Genomic DNA, 23,939 nt, shown 5'->3' on the forward strand with positions numbered 1-23,939 from the left:
TGAAAGAAAATGACCTCATGGACAGTGACATTTGGCCACTCTCCCAGCCATCCTCAGTCTCTTATTCCACCCACCTAGAATTGCTTGCCTAAAGCAATGAATTTGAGAGGTTTGAGCAGCTACTAAAAAAATTCTGGTGGTTTTGTCTTTGTAGGTTATCGCCAAGTAGAGCTACTAGCGATCATACTTGTATTAACTTTATAATAATGGTACAACATTTTAGAACATTTTCCAAACTTTTTACACAGTGTATCTCTTTTTCCATGGGAACTCCTGTGAAAGAAGTGTTTCGTAATCATTACTATCATTTTAATGATCTGAAGTCTGAGACTCAGAATTTATGAAATTACTTACTTTCCTAGGAGCACGTGGCTAGAGTGTGTCAGGGAAGACATGAGTGCAAGGTCTCTTACTTTATACTCCATTTCCTTTTCCTTGTGCTATGTTGGTGAAACAAAAGGGCGAGGTTATTAAATGAACCAAATTTCTTCTCATTATGCCTGCTATTGTTATTTTTCATTCTACTATTGACTTGTCTGATACTCATTCATTCATGATTTTTGGATTTTTTTTTTTTAACCGTTTATGTGCTCCTTGGGCTCAGTACATACACATAGTACCTGGCCTCAGGTGGTTTATGGTCTGGAAAAAACCCATGATACCTCTAGATGCTGTCATGTCAGGGCATCTCTGTGTGAATCATTTCAGGGCACTGTGGGAACACAGAGGAGTCTGCTAGTTTCATGTGTTCAGTGCGCTACAATTTGGGACACCTTGTTACTCTGTGTCTTACAAGAATGAGAGGACTGGGGACGGTTATTTTTCCAGGCCTTTATGCATTCAGACTGGTGAGGGTGTCTCTAGTAACTTGTCCCAGTTTCTCTTATTGTAAACATCCCATTACACTGGAATAAGGCTCTCTTCACGTCTGCCTTCCCCTCTAAATGGGGACACAGCATTCCTGTCTTGTTGATATTTCTATCATCTCCCAATATGGAACCAAGTGCCAGCATGCGGAGAAGTTGAGGAGCCAAAGACTAGGCTTAATGCTGTGAATCTATTTAGTACTTACTGCAGCCACAAGAGGTAGCTTGGATTATACACAATCACAGATGAAGAAACTGTATTTTGGGGAGATGATATCATTGCTTCAGATCACATAGTTTTAAGATACTGAAACTGAAATCTCTCTTTTAGAGCAGTGTTACTGAGATTCAATTTATGTAAAATAAATACACATTTAAATTATACAATTTAACAAGTTTTGACATATGTTAATACACATGAGCCCATCACAGTCATGACAGTGAACACCCTCAGCATCCTTAAAAGTGAGCCAGGATTCAAATCCAGATCTGTGGCTCCAGAGCTCCTGCTTTCCCTCCCATGGGGAGTGGATGGGGGAATTGAGTGTTAGCCATGTCAGCCTTTTCCTCCTCACCTCTTTCTCTTTGGGCGTTCTGAATTGTTGAGATGACAGAAAGAACAGCTTATACAACCCAATTATTCATCGATAAAAGAGTGAATAGATAAATATGGCATTGGAATGGAGTGTAAGCCCGAAAATGAGTGAATTGTAGGCTCACACAAAAACAGTGTTCTTATGTCTTAGAAACATAAGAACACAACACAGAGAATGAAACCATTTTTATTAAAGCCAAAGCAAATATAAAGATGTAATTTACACCTGTTTGTACACATATCATAAAAAGTAAGGGGATGATTAGTGCATAGCTCAGGAGAGGGGTTACCTTGGGAGATGCAAGGAGGAACATGGAGGTAGATGCGGTTATTGGTAATATTTTATGTAAGTCATGGGTTGGTAGTAAGTTCTGATATAGTCATTATATTATGTTACATACTTTATATATATCATTTATGGAAATTAAAAGATTAAAAACAAATGCTGAATGATTTTAAACATTTATGTTCTAATTAAGTATCTTCTGTTATTTTAAGGGAAAGACCACTTAATGCAAGAGTTGAAATCCACAGTATTTTAACTCAATAGATAACATTGATAAAGGGGCTAGCTTTGTAGTAAATGGAATAATACACTGACTGGGAGAAAAGGAAGACAGTTATTTAATAATGTGGACATGGTCACCACTACTGGGCCGTCATGGAAGTTGTTGGATGAACCATGAACTGTGTTTCTGTGTGGATCCATGTCTACCATCACTTCTTTTTTGGTTCTTGTTAGTCCAGAGGGGGAAAGAAAAATAGGAGAGAACAGAATTAAGTCCGGTTCTTTTTTGTCTGAATACACTAAGGGTAGAGGAAGCACAAGCCAAAAAAGACTGCAGAAGTTTTGACACCTTATGAAACCATCTAAAATCTTGAAAACCAAAAGTAAAGAGAGATGTAATTCTGGGAAGAAAGTCGCCAAAGACTGAATAAGTGTCCTACAAAAATGAGTGGATTACATGTTGATATTCTCTTAAATAATGGTTTGTATAGTTTAATCTGTTCTGTATTTTCATTTTATAATTGCTACATGAGTGCTAAATTTAGCTCTGGTTAGAATTCTAGTTTCTAATTTCTAAGAGCATAACAGAAAAAAAAAAAAAAAAAAGAAGCAGCAGCAGCAGCCTGGGCTAGTCTATGATTTCACAGTTAAGCTCACTTTTTGATAACTTGGCCAACTGCCAAAGACATCATATTTCAGGCTCCACTGTCCATCTGGTGGGAGCTTGTCTGATTTCCAGACAGGGCTAGTAGTCTCTGAAATGTAGGTTTGCAGCATCCAAAATCTGCAAAACAAGTGCTGGGGTGGCTGGTGACTTCCTTTTCTAAATTAAGTATTTTGGTACAAGATAATGGTGGCTTCTTGGTTCATTTGTGACTCTCCATTCCTTCCAGGACTAAGATATGGGGAGTTGATGCACATTATTGACCAGTGGACATGTCTAAAATCTGCATTTAAGTTCTGAAAGCAAGCCAACTTTAAACTCAATGTTTAGAAAAATAATTGAGTCCATATTGAGGGATTCCATTAATATGAAGCGTGGTGAAGCTCTTGGAGTTACTGTCTTATGAACACAGGGAGTTTGAGTGGCTCAAAACCTACAACTACTAGATGACAGAGCCAGGGTGCTGATGTTTAGTGTTTCACTCTGGGGAATAGTACTTCTTTTATTATACCACACTTGGGGGCTTTTATAGATTTGCAAAAGGTTTGTTCTTAAATAAGAGACACAAATGGAGATTTTTATCTTTGGATCAGACAACCCAGTAATTGACTGCAAATATTGCCGGGTTGATATTTTACACTGTTTACGAGACTTTTGAGGGGTCAATTCTGGATTCTAATCCCGGTTGTTCACTTGTGTAGTTCCCAAAAGTAAACTTACTTTGCTCCATATCCTTATTTATAAAATGAGGCTAATGCTCTAAAGATGAAAATGAGGTACCAATTTCTTTAAAGCCTGCAACCCAGAGCAAGGCATGTAGCAATCAGTTACTAAAGGGTGACCCTTTGTTAGCGAAAATTCTTTAAGGGTTCTCCATGCAGTTCTGATTTAAAGCTTCATGGAGCTTACATTCTCATGGGAGAGATAAACAAGATGAGTAACTGAAATTTATGGATACAAGTGATATGTGCTAAAGAGAAAGAACAGAGAGGGGAGAAACAAAATATTGGGGAGCAGTTAAAATTTTAGGGATACTGAAGAAGTAAGACCTCAACAAGAAGGGGACTCTTGAATGAACACCCGAAGAAAAATAAGCTGTAGATGTCTAAGGGAAGAGCACGTCAGCAAATGGGAGCAGCAGTTGCAAAGGCCCTGAGGCAGGCAGAAGTGTACATGATATGTACAAGAAAGTGCATGGAAAGGGTGGTGTGGCTGGAGTAGGATAAGGGATAGAATAGCAGGAGATTCAGAGATAGCAGAGGGACAATGGCAGATCACGTAGGGCCTTGAAGGTCATAGTAAGGATGATGGGGGCCTTGAGCAGAGGAGCAACATGATCAGACTTACATTTTAAAAGGCTCCCCTGGCCTCTGAGAAATAGACTTGGAGTGGGAGGGTAGTCAACATAGACAGAAACATGGAGACCAGTTGAGAGGCTAACGTAATAAACCAGAGCATTACAATATCCACCTTACTGGAGTAATTATGATGTGTTCACTGTTGAGATGCAGGTTTTTTCCTGTGCCCTTTGCTGTGTTTATAAATACTAGGAGGAAGAGGAGTCAGATTGTTCTGGAAGTCATTACTTTCCTGGCTTTAATTTTTCGTTAGTACGTTTAAGCACTGCGTAATAGTCACATTTGTATATAACATTATTCTGTGCTGTGCTTGGGAAATTTTCTTGCAAATGAAGGGAGTACTTTATAGAACAGATTACCTTTGAAAGTTGTCATACTGGAGCTATCTCTGGTGATTATCCCATGGCAGCAAGACTAAACCGAAGGACTATTTCATTGTGATCAGTTGTCAGTCCTGACGCTGTCAGCCAACTAAAAGCAAAGTAGGTTACTGGGACTGATGAGCACCACTGAGATGCACACAGACTGTGAGACAGTGCTTCATTCACCGTCTCCCTTGGTAGATGTCACATGGAAAAGGGAACCCTCTCTGCAGGATATCACCCTGCTACTTATCCTCCATCAAGCTGCGGCTTTACTTTTCTCACTGTTAGGATGTGCTTCCCATGGCCTTCAAAGCTTGTGCCATATTTCAGGATTACCTGAAAAATTACTTCTCTGTGTACATCAGAAAAATGGAGTAACCCAGTTTACTAGGTTGAGACTCACTCTTCAGTGTCCTGAAACTTTCATGAAATTCTCGTATAAAATTAGTTTTAATTTACTTTGTGTACGTATGTGTGGATCTGTGTCTTAACGGTAGAGAATATATAAGTCAAATTTAACAAGAATGTTACAAGTGCAAATAGGCTGGAATAATATATTTATATCACTCTGGCTTAGCTACTGCTGCTGACCCCAAAATTCCTTTGATTGTTTTTCAAGGATCTGTAGGAGTTGTAACTATTTTCCCAGAAGTGGATTAAACATGAATGGATATGGTATAATTTAGTACCATAATCAGATGTCAGTAACATATGCTCATCATAAGTTGACTATATTTATTTGTCAGTTTAATTACAAACATTATTTCACATTTTCCTTTGGTGGGAAAGAAACTTGAATGTCATTTTACATGTTTTATGTATCAAGAATATAAAGTCAACAATAGAGATATTTAATTATGATTTATTTTATTAAATAAATAACACCTTCATTATTGGTAGTGTTTTTTCAATAAAAGAAAAAATTGGGTACTTGTCAATTCATGATTTTGCTTTCCTGAAGTCACGTTTTATGACCATTACCTTCATTTCCATGATATTTGTCATAGACATTTTCACAGATACCAGAAGTCTTAAGAGTAGCTCTTTGGGGGGATTCAGGAGGTAAACCTATAGCAAAGGAAACTTTAGTGTTCAGAAATAGCCTGGACATCACTTAACCAGCAAGGATAGAATGAATGGACTCCAGTCTTCAGATTATTAGTCTAGACCCTGTCCCCAACACCAAACCATTTCTGTTGGCTCTTCTGTAGTCTTTTTCAAATTTGTGGAGGGCTGGTAGTTGTAGAATAAAAACAGATTTTGCAATAAGATGAATCCAATAGTAATAAGCAGTGGTGACAGTGTTCTTCTTAGTGATTGAAATTTCTACCTGACGCATTTCTATAAATTTCTTACCAGTGTCCTCTTAGAAACTTGCATTAAATCCAGAAAGATATCAATGCCTGTTTTTTAAAGATAGATGAATCCTCACAAACATGATGTTGAATGAAAGAAGTAAGTTACAAAAGAGAATGTACACCATGGTTCCCTTTGGTTGAATATAGGCAAACAAAGCTATGGTATTAGAAGTGAGGAGGGTAGCCCCCTTTGTGGTTTGGGGAGCGGAGTGCTGAACTGACTTGGGTGTTAGTGACACAGATACTCCTGGGGAACCTTGGAAAGGTTCATTGAGTGTTTATTCTTAAGTAAAACTCTTTTAAATGCCTTATTTTCACAAGTGGAAGTTAGTTGAAATGCTTTCAACTCCAAGGGCCGTTCTTAGACATTTATTTTATGTTACTGCAATTTCCCAACAAAAGCCAGTTACCCTTATTTGGTCATCATTGTTGTTTGTGAGCACACTGTATTTCTTTTGAGGTCTTCGATCTGCTCTGTTGAAGAACCAGCTGCTCAGCAGCCCCGTGAAGTCCATCAGAAAGCGCTTGCCAGGTTTCTTGCTTACTTTTTCTAAGATGGTTTGGGAAGAAAAGGATGGAAGACGGGCTCCCCAGTTAGGATGTTAATCTGTATCAAAACAGACCCTGCCAGAAATGTTTTCATGGAATTCTGATAAGGCTCAAAGCAGAGAGCTTCAGTCAGCTTCTTAGAATTTAACAATTTCACACTGATTTTTTTCACATAAATGGTTTCAGAAGAGCACACACAGTTGAGTAACAATAGCCTTATGATTTCAGAAGTGTTCCTTGAAGTCAGTGCCTAAAAGAAATAAGATGAGGCTAGAAATTACTGTGAGCAAATAAAATTTTTATAAAAATGGAAACCGATGGCCCCAGCCATGATGTTTCTCTAGGCTCCTTGTGGTAAACGAAATCCTTTCTGACCACAGTAAGTATAGGAAAAGCAGGAAGAACTGAAAAGATATTGTGGGTCAGCAAAACCTTTTGCAGTCCTCGTGGTTTAGAGACTAAGGCCACTGTGTGAATTGTTTATCTGTAACTGGTCAAGCTCAAGGTGAAGAACAGTTTTCTTGCAAACCATTGCTTCTTTCTTAAATGTGACTTTTTGTTTGGTTGCTTTAAATCAGTTTAAATAAAAATTTTTTTTAATAAGAAATGTGTTTTTAAATGTTTCTGCCAGCTGTTTACACGCTATACATCTTCTTCCTTTTTCCCCTGCAGTGTTCTATTTCTTCATCAGAAGAAGAAAGACTTATTTCCATCAGGAGACCTAAAACGCCAACCTCAAGTGACTTCTCTGACCTTAATACTCAAACAAATTGGACCAAGTCACTTCCCTTGCCAACACCAGAAGAGAAGATGCGACAGCAAGCCCAGACGGTCCAGGCTGATGTGGTTCCCATTAACATAACTGGTATGCTTTGCTATGCAGATAGGTTTCTAAACGCACTTGGGCTTTTGTTTGTTACGAGCTCTTAGCATCTCATTTATAAATCAGCGGTAAATAGCTGTACTCTGGCTTCCTGCTCTTCGTTTAGTGAAAGGAATATTAAAACTTGTGCGTGCACATGAAATATTTCTTGCTTATTAGAACACTGTGTTACCAAAGGTTAATATCATGTAATTCATAAAAAGTGTGTGTGTGTTTTTTTCATTGAATTACTTAAAATATCTTACTTTAAATATTTTATTTGTGAACATCTTCTAAACATGGTCCTGGGTAAGAAAACAATGACATGTTTCCCTTCTAAAGGTTTGTTTTATATAGTATTTATAGAAGTGAAGAAATAACAGTTTTGTGATATTTCTAAATGATACATTTTCTTACCTTTTTGTCTTCTCAAGCAGAAAAAGGGAAAATTGCTTAAAATAATATCAAGTGAATTAACAATTTTAAAGTTAATAGGATGGCAAAATTATATTTTGATTCCCATAAATTTGAATTCTGCACTCTTCAAGTAAAAATCAGTTCCTTCTGAATATAAAATTTTAGAATATGTTATATTAAGTTGGAATATGAATATTGCCAAATATGAAATTCAAGTTCTTTTAGAATATTAATATTATGCTCAGATTTTAATCATCTGTGATATTTAAGGGGACAAATAAGGTACATAAAGCTCAAAGGCAATATTTCACAAACTTAGAGGAGTTGTTAAAAGATTAAAAGTCAAAGTTTTCCTGCTTTATCATTTCCAGAGCTCACAAAGATTGGTCAGTGGTTTTGGCGGGAGGGTGTACTAGAAATAAAATAGATGTGTTAAGAGTTAACATTGCATAGGGTGTTCAAATGAAACAGATTAATAATAATCATCATTGATAATCAGTCCTTACAGAGCAAGATCTGTAGGGCAGAACCCAAAAAGACAGGTGACCAGTAAGGATGAATTTTCATTAAAAATTAGGATGAAAACCCATAGCACCCTTGCTGTACTTCTGAAGGTACCACTGTTGATCACTGTTAGAAAGGTTTTTACATTTTGATAGTTATTGAAGATGTTGTAAAAAAAACCTTATAGACGATTAAAACTTCCATTTAGAATAAAAATGACATCTATTTTGAATCCCAGAGAAATTTAGTAAATAAGTGAATGTATTATTTTAAATTCCATGTACATTTTTCCATACTTATTGTACTTAAGCCTAAAGAAATAACATAGTATTTTATTCCATTTTTCTTAGCAACTAATATTGTTGCTCTTTCTGAATGTGATTCTCAGGCACCTAGGTCATATCTTTTTAAGATTATTTTTCAAAGTAGCTGTGTTTCAGAAATAAAGTGTGTTCATTGCTTGGTGGAATAAGTGGACACATATTTTCTGTAAGAAAATGCATTACATTATTTGATTGATTAAATGCAGCAGAAACATAATTACATTATATATGATTAAATGCCTCAGCAGTAGTATTATAAGATAAGATTGTGCTATGAAATATGACAGTCCTTAATGGAATTAGGATAAATGTATTATCCTGAGATTAGGAAATTTAAAACAGAGTAACAATAGCTTCAGAAATAAAGAATTATTTGCAATGAAATGCACTGTAACAACAGTAAGCAGTGCTATATCTTTGAGCTCTAATTCTCTCCTGTTGAGGACTTAAGTGGATATGAAGTACATAGAATTTAAAAGGAGTCGTTCAGCTACCACAGAGGAAAGGTGAATGACAATAAAGAAGTGAGCAGTATGAGTTATTTCAAAATGCAGTTGACTTTTGTGTGCTAACATTTTCCAAAATGTAATAATTAAATATAGTACCTAATTATGTATTTCTGGATCCAAGTGTTCACATACATATACTTACATTTCATAAAGAGATGCTTTTTTTCATATTCTGATATAAAGAAGCATTGTATTTAAATTCTTCACTTTTAGCAGTCAAATTGACATAGGTGTTATATAGCTTCTGCTACTTAAATGTTGTATTTCTGAAGCCCTAGAAGACTTTGAAACTAAAATGTAGCTTCCCGTAGGGAACTGTCATATGTTCATTTATTTGGATGAACATTGACCATCCAGTTTGATTTTCAGTCAGGTTCAGCAGGGGGAAGAAATGTCGATAAATATACTGTTTCCCATCCAGAGTGAAGCTGGCCAGGCATAGAGGTAGGACATTAGCACAATGAGCTGCCAGCCGGAAAATCAATTTAATCCCTTTAGTCATAGTCCTGTAGGGGCTCATCATTTTAGTTGAAGAGAAAAAAATGTTTCAAATGAAATGTATCTATGCATAGGTTTCATATTCTGCCATGTGGAATAACAAGCTTCCACCTGGAAGATAAATAGAGGGGTAAACATGCTTCAGCAGTTTTGACAAACTGGCTTTGTACTAATGTCTGAGTTAGCTACGTTTATTTCTAAGTATGAACCATGACTAAGGCTGATTTCTAAGTATGAACCATGACTAAGGCTGTTTTTCAATGAAAGGGGGGGACTTACTTCCTCTCAGCAGGTATTTATTAAATACCCACTTTGTGTCTAAGTGACACAGGGGGTGCTAAGGTTTGTGAGTCATGATACCTACCCTCAAGAAATGTTTAGTCCACCAGGAGGGACAGACCTTTTAGGTCCTGATGCAAGGTGGAGAGTTTGGTGCCTTTAACGGCATAGGTCTTCAATGTCCATTCTCATGGTTTGTTTCTTAATTTCCTTGGAGTTTGGGTGCCTTATCTTTTGGTTTTTTAGGAAGCAAAACTAGAGGGTAAATGGAACTATCAATGTTTTGTGTGTTCTTAATGCCTTGATACAAGAAAATTGTTTTCCTCTGCCGCAGGAACTCATTTGCCCCTTATGAGCACCATGTATGCTCTCACACATAGTGGTGCATTTATCACAGGGTTGGCTCCTTCTGGTGTCTCACTGTCTTCTCTCAGTCCTTTCTGGTTTTCTCCATTAGGAACAAAGTTGCAGGCATTTTCAAAGTTGCCAGTATTTATTTAAGTCTGTTGCTTCCTGGGTGAACTGCGTTTTGATTGTTCAGATCTTTTATCTTCTCTTTAGATAAGTTTCTTTTTGCAGTTTATTCCTATTTAAATAGAGGGTACAACTGTTTACAACATACCACTATGAATGTGCGTCAGTATTGCTAAAAAGAGTAAATGTTTTCATACTTATTTTTTTTTACAACATAAGAGTGATGGAAGTGTATAATTTGTGTACATAATATATTTTTTAAATCTCTTTTTGAGGAGAATAACCATTTAACAAGACAGTGCTATAAAAGTTTATTTGATTAAACTGGCAAATAATTTAATAAAGCAGACCAATCAGTAACTGATACTGTATTATTTTATGGTTTATGGTGTGTTAACCATTGGTGTGTTAATCACACAAGCTCACAATGTAGAGATTAAAAAAAAGACCTGTTGATATGGCATTCTAGGTTTGATTGTAAAATTACAGGAAATGTCTGAATTAAGATCAATTGTAAAAGGTGATTATAAAACAGAGAAAGCAATTCAGCTTTAACAACAGCAGTGCTAGCTACTGGGTCTCATTGTGGTAAAAGTACTTGATCATTATAAGGCTTTTTATTGGTCGTGATAGTTGTATCTCACACCATAGCAATAACCACAGCCTGTCCAAATTGTCAGCCTCCCTGACTGAAAGAAAAAGCTCTTGATAAGTTATTTGTATCCTTCCAGAGGACAAGACATAAGACAAGAGATAACCAAATAAACCCAATATGCCCACTGCCATCTCAAGTACACTGATTTAAGAGAGATTTCAGTAGAAGGCCTATGTAAAACACTTCCAAATGAGCCATCTTTTAAAAATAACACAGAATCAGTCTTCAGGTGTGTTATTAACAGATTGGCCCTTGTTACCCCAGGATGTCTGCAAATGAGATCAAGGTGTTTCCTTTGGAAGGACACACACCTGGAAATGGAAAAGAAAAAAAGCCTTATGATGATAATGTGCTTTCCTTCCTTTTTTTTTTTTTTTTTTTTTTTTTGTCCTTTCAGCATTCATCCATCATCATATGACTGGCTAACATCATTATTAATACCTTCTTATCATTTTACAACCAGCTTCTGGAAGAAAGTGCATGGTGTCGGCTTGCTTGAAAATAACATTGCTTTGCTTGTTCTACTACTCTATATTAGGGGAGAATTTCGATCGCCAGGCCAGCCTTCGGCGGTCTCTAATTTACACAGACACTCTGGTAAGACGACCGAAGAAAGTCAAAAGGAGAAAGACTATTACAGGAATCCCTGACAACATACAGAAGGAGCTAGGTATGGCTCATCAGAACTGTATTCTGTTGCCCCTGGTTACTGCTCAGCATTACCACGCTAACCTCATTACCGTGCTTATGAGATCAATACATTCTGATAGCCGTGTGGTGTCCCCAGAGGGACCGCTTCTCCTCCTGAGTGAGGCACTGGGTGCAGGTCTTAACATCCCATGCAGATGATTTGTTGAATTTTGGTGAGAAGGGAACAGGAAGAGCTTACATGAAAACTGTTAACTGGGATGATGGAAATGTACAGTCATGTCCTCCTCTCTGTGAACCTTGGCACACCGGGTATTTCCACAACGAAACTTACCTTCCATTTCAATCTTAAGTTTTCATAAAACTGAAAACTCATTCTAGGACTTCAAATTATGAATATTGACTCCCTAGTCATACTGACAGTGTTGGTGGCGTTTTGTCATCCAAGAGACAGTGGTGTGGGATATTTAGTAAATTCCAGTACCCTAGAAATAGTCATTTGTGTTGGATAGTGCCTTAGGAGAGCTTCCAACGAAACAATTTCATAGGTTTCTGGTATTTTCCAACCTGTGATAAAAACACAAAAAAGACACCTTCCCCTTTTAGGGGGAGCGGCTAGTGGAAAGGGTTATTTACTTCATAATTCACGTATCCAGATTATTTCTGCTTATCTTTATATGTGCTTTGGATAATCCTTTCCTTCTATATTCACTTCCTCTCTCTGGTTTTTACTGGGCCCATTTGGGAATGTCTCCAGAGGCAGCAGAGAGCATACTGGGTAAGGGGCAGGTGCTCTGACACCACGCTGCATGGATTCGAACCCTTACTCTCTGGGGGGCCTCAAGCTGATTACTTGACCTCTCGGAGTCTACTTCTGCATTCAAGAAGTGTGGGTGCTGATGCTAACAGGGCGTATGTCACAGGGTGGCTTGAGGACTTCATGACCTTAGGTGAAGCACTTGGTGCCCGGTGCTATATGTTCACTATATGTTCGCGCGAGAGCTGCTTTGATAATTACTGTTGAGAACTTAATACTACCTATTTTGAAATTTGCCTCTTCTCTTCAGCAGGCCTGTGGAGTGATTTCCTTATAGTTAACCTGATGTGTTTACTTTCATTTCCTGTTGAAGTTTATAGTCTAGAAACTCAGAATAATTATTTCTGAACGTGCCCAGGAGTCTTTGAGTCAAAATGAGTCTATCCTCACCGTGGTGATCTCTCTGTTACAGCACTTTGAGGTGGCATTGCAGCTGCCGACATTGTTCCTGTGCGTTTTTTCTCAACACCCCTGCTTAAATGCCTTGTATTAGGGACAGAAGGCTCTTCTCTACCTGGTATTCTCTCGTACTGCCACCCAGTTCTGCAGTCCGTACACTCCACCTTCCAGACTAAAGCCACAGTGGGACAAGAATAGTGATGCTTTACTTTTGCTCTAGGTAGTTCCAGTGACCCAGATGGCATACAGGTGCCCATCTTATTTCATAATACAGGGTTTTATCACAAACAGAGGCAAGACCGCATCCATAGGATTTATGAAATTTGTCTTTGGTTCATACTGCTGCATCTGCTTCCAGATCTGGGCCAGTCCTTCTCATTCTTTCAGACTCTTTATTATTTTTTTTTCCTCTCCTTTAGGTGACAGATAACTAATGTAAGAAACTAGTACATACTCATATGTTCAGTACTCATATCTTACAGCATTCAGGTAACATTTGTATTTTAAATGGTCTTTTAGGGGACGTTCTTTAACCTAAAGGAGTGACTTTAAAGATGGACCCTTTGTAAGATAACAAGGTTGATGTTTTGAGGTAGTCTACATGTTAGTGGCTGTACTACCAAACAGGTAGGTTTTGGATGGCTTTTTGCAAAGAGTGTAAGAACAGTTAGGCCCAGGTAAAGATATATATACACACAAGTATTCAACATGAATTCTCTCTCTCTCTATGCCCCTCAGCTCTATACATGTGTATATATAATATGATTTTTAGAACCTCAGAGATAGAAACTTTTATCACTTTTATTACCAAACCAACCAGTATGGAGCCAGCAACTTAGTTGCCTCTTTGACCTTGCTAGAATGATCTGATCACCTAGGTAAATCATGTCTTCTCTAATTTTATTTTTAAAATCAATGATTGAGCCCCCAGGGCCCCATGTTCATTTCTCTTTTGCATGTAATACAGAAACACCAGTAATGCTGGAGGAAAGAAAATAGCTTTCCCCATATCATTGCATTGTGATTGCCAAGCAGGAGACAGTTGATGTCATTTCATAGTCAATGACATGATTTGGATCCTAGCTGGTGGTCACCTGGGACAGTTGTATCTAAGTTAGAGCTACTGTAAAAAAGAAGAAGAAAAAAGAAAGAAAGAAAGAAGGGAAAAATAAAAAAAGACAAACAATTGTAGTTTTATAGATAGGCTAGTTTGAAGGATTGATAGAGTAAGGGAAAACAATTAAATACAGTAACATTCAACAGAAAATTTGGATCATACATTTTTCTTCATTTTATGACTTCTGGGTGATCTTGCCTGTTCTCCCCAATATTTTGTACTTGTTAAGTTATCTGGTAGTTCAAAGCTTTGTAACACCTAACTAATGATTCTCAAAAACAAACACTTGGTATTTTCCGTAAAAATTAGACTTTTCTAGATATAAAATGGAGGGAATTTGTCAAACAAATGAGGTAAAAAGAGAAATGATTATCAGAAAAAAAAAGACATTCACTAAGAAAGATACTTGCTATTCACTAGACCTTGCCCAAGTTGTTGGGGATTTGGATTTTTAAAAAAATCTAACCAGAGATTCTTCCAGAATTAGAGAGTTGATTGTACTTAATTCTACATGCTTTTCACTTCAAAATCCATAAATAATGGACTCTAGAGGTGAGCCACTTAATAATGCTAAGTCAAGATATGATATTTATTGTTTCAAGCAGTTTATGACTTGTTGCCTTCCATAATTTTTTTTTTACTCTTATTATCTTAAATGTACATAGAAATGTATTTGAACAACCCCTCATGAGTTTTCATCTTCTAGAATCAGATAGGATCATTTTGTTGTTATATAATTATATTTGGTTACTGAATAATTTGGATACCTCTAGAACAGTACCTCTTCCCAAGCAGAAAAAGCTTCATTTAAAGGAATCCCCTTCTTGGGGCATCTGGGTGGCTCAGGCAGTGAAGCTGCTGCCTTTGGCTTAGGTCATGATCACAGGGTTCCTGGATCTCACCTACTGATGGGCTCCCTGCTTAGCAAGGAGTCTGTTTGTTCCTCTCCCCCGGCTCATGCTTCCCCCACCCCTTTCTTTCTCTCTCTCTGTCAAATAAATAACTAAAATCTTTATATAAAATAAAATAAAAGGAATCCCCTTCTGAGTAATTATTGATAGTTTGTACTAAGAACACTAGGAACATAAGATCAGACACAACTTTTTATAAATCCACATATTAAACTTTAAATTAACTAACCTGCAGATATCTGTCTTCATTGTCAATGTCTTCATTGATTACATGTTTTTTTAAAAAAAGATTTTATTTATTTATTTGACAGAGATTACAAGTAGACAGAGAGGCAGGGAAGCAGGCTCCCCGCTGAGCAGAGAGCCTGATGTGGGGCTTAATCCCAGGACCCTGGGATCATGACCTGAGTCGAAGGCAGAGGCTTTAACCCACTGAGCCACCCAGGCGCCCGTGATTACATGTTTTTTTTTTTTTTAAATTGGATATCCCTTGTAGTATTATGTAATAGGTAAAAAATATATATAATTATTTCTTTACATTATATTTTATAATCAGATACATCCTATTAAGAGTTTTAACAACACCTCAGAGGTCTATATTTGTTTGCACATGTCTTTTCATAGTCTCCTTCTGTTATTTAATTCTGGTCAAGATCCATTTATTTGTGTCCTTTAATATGTGACACTTTTTGTACTGTGAAAATATTAGAGGCTCTGTTCTGGGAATGGAACTTCAGGGATCCCAAAATCGATGATAAATGAGTTATTTTTTATGTATATTTTTAAAGGTCTTCAGAAAAAATCATTATTTTTGTTTTTTTGTTTTAGTTTTTGTTTAAGATTTTATTTATTTGACAGACACAGATCACAAGTAGGCAGAGAGGCAGGTGGGGCGTGGGGGTGGGTTGGGGGTGTGGGCAGGGGAAGCAGGCTACCTGCTGAGCAGAGAGCCCAATGCGATGCGGGGCTCAATCCTGGGACTCCAGGATCATGACCTAAGCTGAAGCAGAGGCTTTAACCCACTGAGCCACCCAGGCACCCCAAGAAAAAAAAAATCATTATTTTAATAAGATAGTTGTGTTGGGCCATAGATGGTGGACAAATTGCTATATTTCCATTTTCAGGAGCCTAGAATGGTTTCATGTTCAAAATTGTTAACTGAGAGAATCAGTATATTGTTTATGGCTCTTACAGACAGTTCAAAATCTACCACTGATCTCATGCAAAAACAATTGCAATTTTGAAAGAAAAAGTTAGTAAAATCCATTGTTGAATGGAATAAGGTATCTTGAATATTTGGAACCAAACTGGTGCAAACTGATACAGCCAAACTAGTCAGTTTCTCCCTTCAGAAATCCCAAGTGGCAAAAACTTTATCTTTTTTTTTAAAGATTTTATTTATTTATTTGACAGACAGAGATCACAAGTAGGCAGAGAAGCAGGCAGAGAGAGATGAGGAAGCAGGCTACCCGCCGAGCAGAGAGCCCGATGCGGGGCTCGATCCCATGACCCTGGGATCATGACCTGAGCCGAAGGCAGAGGCTTTAACCCACTGAGCCACCCAGGCGCCCCAAAAACTTTATCTTTTGTTTTCTTTCCTCAAAGTGGACTTTTCTCCTCCTCCTGCCCATTGCCCACTTCCTCTCTTTCTAGGGAAGAGCCTTATGTGTATGTGTGTGTATCTGTCTGTCTTCGGTGAGTGTGCCTCGCAGAGGGTAGGTGAAGGAGATAGATGCTCTCTGTTATCTTAGGTGTGAAAATAGTCTCCATCATCACAAGTGAGGGAACAGGTACTTTATGCTCTATTCCTCATAGGATGACATCTCCTTTGTGCTTCATACAAGAACATTGCTGCCATATTTGTAATATCCTTTGCTGTTCAAATGAGCAAAGTGCTTTATAGCCAGCTAGGGACAGTGGTAAATTTACGTGGGATAGGGAGGGAGTTCCCAGGAATCCCATCACCACCAGTGTCCTCACCCAAGTGAGCCAAGATGCTGGCAAGTACTCAGCTTGCATTGCTCAGCAAAACCCCTGCTGGAGATGTTTTTTTTTTTTTTTTAAGTTTTTGAAACAATGTAGAATAAAACTGGTTATACTGTTATTTTTCAAGATTTAATGTATCCTAGTGGTTACTATGCATGAATTGATATTTTTTCTCCCCTCTCTCTCCACTTTGACTAAGTTGTTGGTTTATGGTGGTTTTTTTGTTCTTTTTTTTTTTTTTTTAAAGATTCTGTTCCGTTCTAGGTGGCTTGAAATCTAGCTGTTACCTACACTTTAGGGTTTTTTTTTTTTTTTTTTTTTTTTTTTTTTTTTTTTTAAGATTTTATTTATTCATTTGAAAGGCAGAGACTACAAGTAGGCAGAGAGGCAGGCAGAGAGAGAGAGGAGGAAGCAGGCTCCCCGCTGAGCAGAGAGCCCGATGCGGGGCTCGATCCCAGGACTCTGAGACCATGACCTGAGCCGAAGGCAGAGGCTTTAACCCACTGAGCCACCCAGGCGCCCCTGTTTTTGTTTTTTTTGTTTTGTTTTTTTTTCTCATCCATTTCACTCTGTTTGGCCCTCTTGATGCCTTTTTTTTTTTTTTCCCCTTTGATTTTCTTTAAATATACCTACTCTCAGTTTGGTTATAAAGCTCCAAGAAATGAATAACCATAATTTGAGGAAAAGCTCACTGGATCAGTTCCTGCTGCTTTCCCCCCACCAGAACACAACAGATTGCTTTTGGATTTTGAATGTCACTGACAGACAGATGACAATGGTGTAAGATGGATAATGGAATGGTTGAAACACAGATGGGCCTGTAAATCACTTTTCCTTAGGTTTCCTTCTGACATAAAAAATTAATGTAATTAACACTGTTCTATACCGATATCCCTTGTAAATAGTGTCTCTGTAGCCTCCTGTTGAACCGTTCCATTCATCTGTCTTTGGGAAGGATGGTCACAGCTTGACAAGATGCCCTGTACAGTCACCTGGTGGGTGACAGGCCACCTTGAAATCTTTACTAAAAGGAGGTTCTTTGAAAAGTAGATCTTCCAACAGGCACTCAGCCTTGATCTCAAAGAGAGTAACTGAGAATTCCATATGTAGCCCTTAGTCTATAGGAGGATTTGAAGTACAAATCAAGAGATGTACATGAAATTCCTAATAAAGGTTTTTACTTTAGGAGCTGTCAGTATCTATTTAAACTCTCACTCTGGTGCCTATAGGAGAAAAGAAACGAGATCAAGTAGAAAAAAAATATATATATTTTAAATACAACAGGGTAAGAAGGGGATGAGGATACAGGTGATGAACTAAGATATTTTTAGATAACAAGCCTCTTTCTGCTTTATCTCCAGCATCAGGCACGGGCCAAGATGATGTTGGGGGTCACTCAGTATACACCCCAGACCACTACTCTACACTAGGAAGGCTTGATAGCTCTCGGTCTGCGGGGCAGCACTCAGAAACCAGGGACTCCAGCTGTCAGACTGAGGAAGTGAAAGTTGTACCACCTTCCATGAGAAGAATCAGGGCACAGAAGGGCCAAGGCATTGCTGCCCAGATGAGCCACTTCTCAGGCTCCTCTGGGAACATGTCTGTGTTGAGCGATTCTGCGGGCATTGTATTCCCTTCCCGGCTCAACAGTGATGCTGGTTTCCACAGTCTCCCACGTTCTGGGGCAAGGGCGAGTGTTCAGTCCCTGGAGCCACGGCTGGGAGCCCTGGGCCCCACAGAAGACCTGGATGGCCCTTACGCCTACCACAGCGATCACCCACAAGTAGATGAAAACTTAGGACATTTAGGAGGAGCCTCAAGGACTGGAATGCTTTTGAGGCCCAAGTCCCAGGAGCTGAGGCCTTTTGAGAATGTAATCAGCCCAGCATGTGTGGTCTCTCCTCACGCCACCTACTCCACCAGCATCATCCCAAATGCCACACTCTCTTCCTCCTCGGAGATTATTATTATTCACACTGCTCAGAGTTCAGGACAGCTGGACAGCAAAATTACCAGCTCCTCTTCGTACACAAAGATAAAATCCAGAGACCACCTCCTCTCCAGGCATGCTAGTAAAGAGGACCATCAGCCTCCCAGTGGGAACTGGACAGAGGGTCACCCCAGCATTCTTTCACAGGCCTTAGGTCCTCATTCCCCCGCTGCAACCACGCTGTTGTCGCTCTGTGACTCAGCGGTCTCTCTTAATATGCCAGCACATCAGGAGAATGGATCCCAAGCCATGAGCTATAACTGTAAAAACCACCTGAGCTCTCCAGCCCACGCCCAGGACATGGATGGCAAGAGTGAGTCCAGTTACTCTGGAGGTACGGGGCCCGGCAGCTCCGAGCCCTGGGAATACAGTGCCTCTGGTAACGGGCAGGCATCCCCATTGAAGGCACATGGGGCAACTGGCTACTCCACTCCTGGGATTAACGTGAGCAGCTGCAGTTTGGACCAGACATCCACCAAAGATGATGCCAGGTCCTTGTATTCAGAGGAGCATGATGGCTACTACACATCTATGCAGCCTGACCCGGGATGCAGATCTGGAAACCAGAACAGTAGCGATGGCTTTGGGAACCCCAGGCACAGTGTGGTCAACGTGTTTGATGGGAGAGCTCAGAAAAACCAAGGGGACCGGTCACATTTCCGTGACAAGTCTCTCTCGCGGAATATCTCTCTGAAAAAAGCGAAGAAGCCGCCTCTGCCACCCTCGAGGACGGACTCCCTGCGCAGGATTCCCAAGAAAGGCATCCAGTCAAACGGGCAGGCGCTGAACGAGAGCCTGATCGCCTCGCTCCAGCACTCACTGCAGCTGAACCTCCCGGGCAAGGGCGGCAGCTCACCCTCGCAGAGCCCCTGCAGTGACTTCGAAGAGCCTTGGCTGCCTCGCTCTCGCAGCCAGAGCACGGTGAGCGGGGGCAGCAGCATGACCTCGGCCACCACCCCCAACGTCTACTCCCTGTGCGGGGCCACGCCGTCGCAGAGCGACACGAGCAGCGTCAAGTCGGAGTACACGGACCCCTGGGGTTACTACATTGACTACACCGGCATGCAGGAAGACCCCGGGCACGCCAGTGGGGGCTGCTCGGCCAGCAGCGGGGCGCTGGCCGGGAACGGGCCAGTCCACCATATCCACGAGGGAGCCAGGACCATGATGCCCCAAGTGCCTGGTGGCTCCATCAAACCAAAGATCACATCGCCAGAGAAATCCCACAGGGTCACTTCTCCGTCCAGTGGGTATTCCAGCCAGTCCAACACACCCACAGCACTCACCCCCGTGCCTGTGTTTTTAAAGTCAGCGTCACCAGCGAACGGGAAGGGGAAGACCAAGCCCAAGGTGCCAGAAAGGAAGTCCTCTCTGATATCTTCAGTCTCCATCTCCTCCTCGTCCACGTCTCTGTCTTCCAACACTTCCACGGAAGGAGGCGGGACCATGAAGAAGCTGGATTCGGTGCTGGCGTCTCCCCCTGCCGCTGCCCCTCTTCCTTCTCCTCCCTCACCATGTCCTGCGGACAAGTCTCCTTTCCTTCCTCCTCCCCCACCTTTAGCGGATTCCCCCAACGGCGCTCTGCCTCAGTCTCCCCTCTTCCCCCCTCCGCCGCCTGAAGCTCTCACTCCCTTCTCTCCCCCCTCCAGCACGTGCTTTCCTCCCCCCCACAGGGCACTTAGCCCCCTTACTCTGGGTGCCCCTGCTTCCCTGCCGCCTGCCCCCGCTTCCGGACCCTCCTCAGTTCCCCCGCCTGCCCCACCCCTTGACCCCAAATGGATGAAAGATGCCAGGCCTTCTTTGAAAAAATCTGCCCAGCCAGAATGCTCCCGGGAGGCCTTCCGGCAGCCTCCTAACAAGGAGGAGGGCAGCAGACCCCCCATGCCCCTGATAACCACCGAAGCGTTGCAGATGGTACAGTTGAGGCCCGTGAAAAAGCACTCAGGAACCGAGCAAGCACTGTTATATGAACAAGTATCTCAGGAAAAACTAACTCCGGTTGTTCCCCAGTATCATTTAAAGCCATCTGCTTTCATGAAATCCCGAAATAGCATAAATGAAATGGAGAGTGAAAGCCAGCCTGCCTCTGTGACAAGCTCGCCGCCGACTCCTGCCAAGAGCTTGAGTCAGGGTCACCAGGACAGTGCAGCCGAGCGTGGCCTCCCGAGCCGCAGCCCGGGCAGCGCCGGGGAGTCAGAGGCTGGGCCGGACCCCAGGGCCACCCCGCTGCAGGAGCCCCACGGCCCTTCACCCAGCAGGAAGCCGCCCCCCATTTCCAAGAAGCCCAAACTGTTCCTCGTGGTGCCGCCTCCGCAGAGAGATTTCACAGCGGAGCCCGCGGAGAACGTGAGCGGAGCATCACCCATTCCCACGAGGGGAGAGGCAACAGAGAGTTGTAGAGCCAGGGCTGGTGCTGAGGAGACGGGCTCTGGCAGCTTGGTTCTCGAGGGAGGAGCCGCAGGAGCCGCGTCCCCGGATAGAGTGAAAGCCAATGTCCCCATGGTGCAGCCCGATGTCTCGCCAGCCCCCACGCGGGAGGAGCCAGGTGCCGAGAACGGTGCAGACGGTGGAGGCAGCGTGGAGAGCTGCCTGTCGCTCCAGGACGGAGGGCGTGAGTATGCTTTTCTCTCTCATTCCCCTTGGACCATATGCAGCCCATGTAGAAGAGAAGGCTAGTGCGTGTCCCCTGGAAAGCCAGCAGCATGTGGGCTGCCGGGTCGGCCACACACTCAGGTTACCAACTAGGCATTTTAAGAAATTGGAAAAAAAAAAAAAAAAATGGAGATCTCAGGGTATTGCTTCCTGAATGTCAGAAAATAGAGGGGTAGGGTGGTCTGCAGCAGACAGGGTAATTATTAAATAGCAAGGAGGAGGAGGCTCCCTTCTGGAGAGCTGCAGAGAAATGTTACAACAAGATTTAAGATAGATTCAGTAGGAGTTCTAGACTTCAACAGAAAAGAATGAGCTCTGGCTCTCCTGATCAGAATCGAAGATCAAAACGACAGACCCCACTGCCTGCCTGTCCTGTGGTCCTCCGTTGGCAGGAATGGCAGGGACAGGATACTAGGAAGCCTGGCTGAAGACTGAAATTAAGTCACTTGTGCGTCCTGTGCTTACTGCTTCTAGCTGGGGTGCCAGAGCCTGACACAGCTGGTTCTTCCTCTGAAGCCAGTGACTTCCTTAGGGAAGAAGGGAGTGATGAGGTGATGACCCCCAGTAGACCCCGGACCACAGAAGACCTTTTTGCAGCTATTCACAGGTATCTAAAACTCCTTCCTTTTAATTTTGATCTGTATGAGTCTACCTTTCTAAATGCTTCCTCACTTTGTCTTCCTTGAGTTTTTTCCTGTCACCCATTAGCTTGATCATTTATTTTTATTGTGTTTCTGTATTCTTATTTCCTCTGACTCCCAATTTCTGTTTTACTTTGTTCCACTGATTTTTATGATGATATGGGGGACAGAGACTCCATGTGGTGCCTTCTGCTCGGCATTGCGCTTGCTGGCAAGAAATGCAATGTGTCAATCATATGACAGAGTATTTACAAGATTAGATTAGAGCAATGGGTAGTCCAGTCCAGGATGAGTGAGGCTGTTTTGTGGACATAAGCTACACAGACCAGCTCCACAGGACTGCTTTCCTAAGGGTGTATTGTGGGGGGTTTTGGGGGGCTTTTTTGTTGTTGTTTTAATTATTTTTGTGTTACAGAAATTTCAGGATTTTTTAGTGCAGTTGTCTTGGCTACTTAAATATTTCAATACAAGAGTACAATCTTTTCAAAGCAGAGTGGAAGGAATTAAATTTGTTATTGTATACTGTTAGTGCCATCTACTGGCACAAAAAATTGTTGGGTTTTTTAAAAATGTAGAGTAAATTTTTCAAAATAACTGCCTGAACTGTTGTCACACTTTTTACATCTGGTCGCCTAAGAGAGTGAGTATAATTTAGCACGAAAACTATATACTGCCTTTTTTCTGGTTGTAAACAGCCTGTACTCCCAGCAGTGTCATTGTAGGGTATGATAAGGTTGTACATGTTGCAAGTACTTTGGAACACAATGCTGGATAAACCCTCTGCTTCCTTTTCGACTTCTTTGCCGCAGTATTTTCAGATTTTTCTTAAGAATGTCCTTCTGCTGCCAAGGTCTTACACTGCACTGAATGGAGGTCCCTTTTTTTCTTCCAGAAACAAAGATGCCTATAAAGTCATTTGATTCTCTGTGTAAATCACCTTGTGTCAGGACTGTTTTCCCTTCTTGGAATTTAACTGAAAAGGCTATTGCATGAGATGAAAAACATAGGATTGTCCTGATATGAAGTTCCCCATGCAGCATGCAAATATCTAACTTGGAGGGGAGCAGTGGAACCAAGCGAGGGAGTTAGGTGTTTGTCAAGAAATTTGTTCTTTACCTCTTGACTCTAGCATTGATATACTATCCCCAAAGACCCTAAAGACTGCCTCTTTAACATCGTCTTTCTGACTGGTATCTTTGATCTCATTAGAAATCAATGAGGTAAATGGTACATACTCATCCTGTCTGATGGCTGAGTAAAATTAAAGAGGGCACGTGATATGATGAGCACTGGGTGTTATATTCAACTAATGAATCATTGAACATTGTATCAAAAACTAATGATGTACTATATCCTGGCTAATTGAATTTAAATTAAAAAATCAAACAATTCAATCGGAAAAAAAGAAATAAAGACGTAGCTGCCTATGAAACTGTTTCTCAGAAGAGTAAAATGAAAATGCTACATCCTTTGAAGCCAACTTTAGTGGCATTTCTAGAAGTTTATACAGATGTTTCTAACTCTCACCGTGCTAGACACATAATAAGCACTTAATAAATATTTTCTGAATTAAATGAAACCGATTGGAATTTAACTCTTAGGAATTCTTCCAAGACTCAACGTCTTTCATTTAGTCTGGAATGCACTGGGTTGCTAAACACGTAGGCATATAGATTTATAGTAGCAGTCCCCAGAGAAGACGTGTTGCTGATGGCTCTATGTACTAACTACTTGGTCTAAGTGAGGATCCCAACTGTTGTGGGGCCAAGTTACTATGTGCTTTTCCAAAAAATATGCCAAAGTCCGCATCCATATTTTACTTTGGGAAGCTTCTTAAGGCACCGAGAAATCTGCGGTTTCTCCTACTAGTGAATTCTATCTACTGCAGACGTGGAAATCTGCCAGTCTCTATTATTCTGTGTACACATGGTAGAAATAAAGGCCAAGTAGGGTATGGATCACAAAGAGAGCAAGGACACCTGCTCATTTCTGTT

General features: G+C 40.8%; 1 protein-coding gene across 5 annotated transcripts in view; it reads left to right on the forward strand.

Moving 5' to 3' along the window:
* NHSL1 (NHS like 1) overlaps nucleotides 1-23,939 on the forward strand; it is a 230,029-nt gene that overhangs the window by 201,478 nt on the left and 4,612 nt on the right. For 4 of the 5 annotated variants that reach the window (XM_013064192.2, XM_004740301.3, XM_004740305.3 and 1 more), the window contains exons 4-7: nucleotides 6,936-7,128; nucleotides 11,323-11,454; nucleotides 18,024-21,263; nucleotides 21,779-21,911. In XM_013064192.2, coding sequence (XP_012919646.1) covers nucleotides 7,074-7,128; nucleotides 11,323-11,454; nucleotides 18,024-21,263; nucleotides 21,779-21,911 — 3,560 coding nt within the window. In that variant the 5' untranslated portion in view covers nucleotides 6,936-7,073. The remainder of the gene's footprint in view (nucleotides 1-6,935; nucleotides 7,129-11,322; nucleotides 11,455-18,023; nucleotides 21,264-21,778; nucleotides 21,912-23,939) is intronic. The other variant, XM_004740302.3, reaches the window with a different exon arrangement.

Source organism: Mustela putorius, unplaced genomic scaffold (assembly GCF_011764305.1).
Source record: "Mustela putorius furo isolate JIRA1106 unplaced genomic scaffold, ASM1176430v1.1 tig00003863_pilon_pilon_pilon, whole genome shotgun sequence".
Taxonomy (NCBI): Eukaryota; Metazoa; Chordata; class Mammalia; order Carnivora; family Mustelidae; genus Mustela; species Mustela putorius.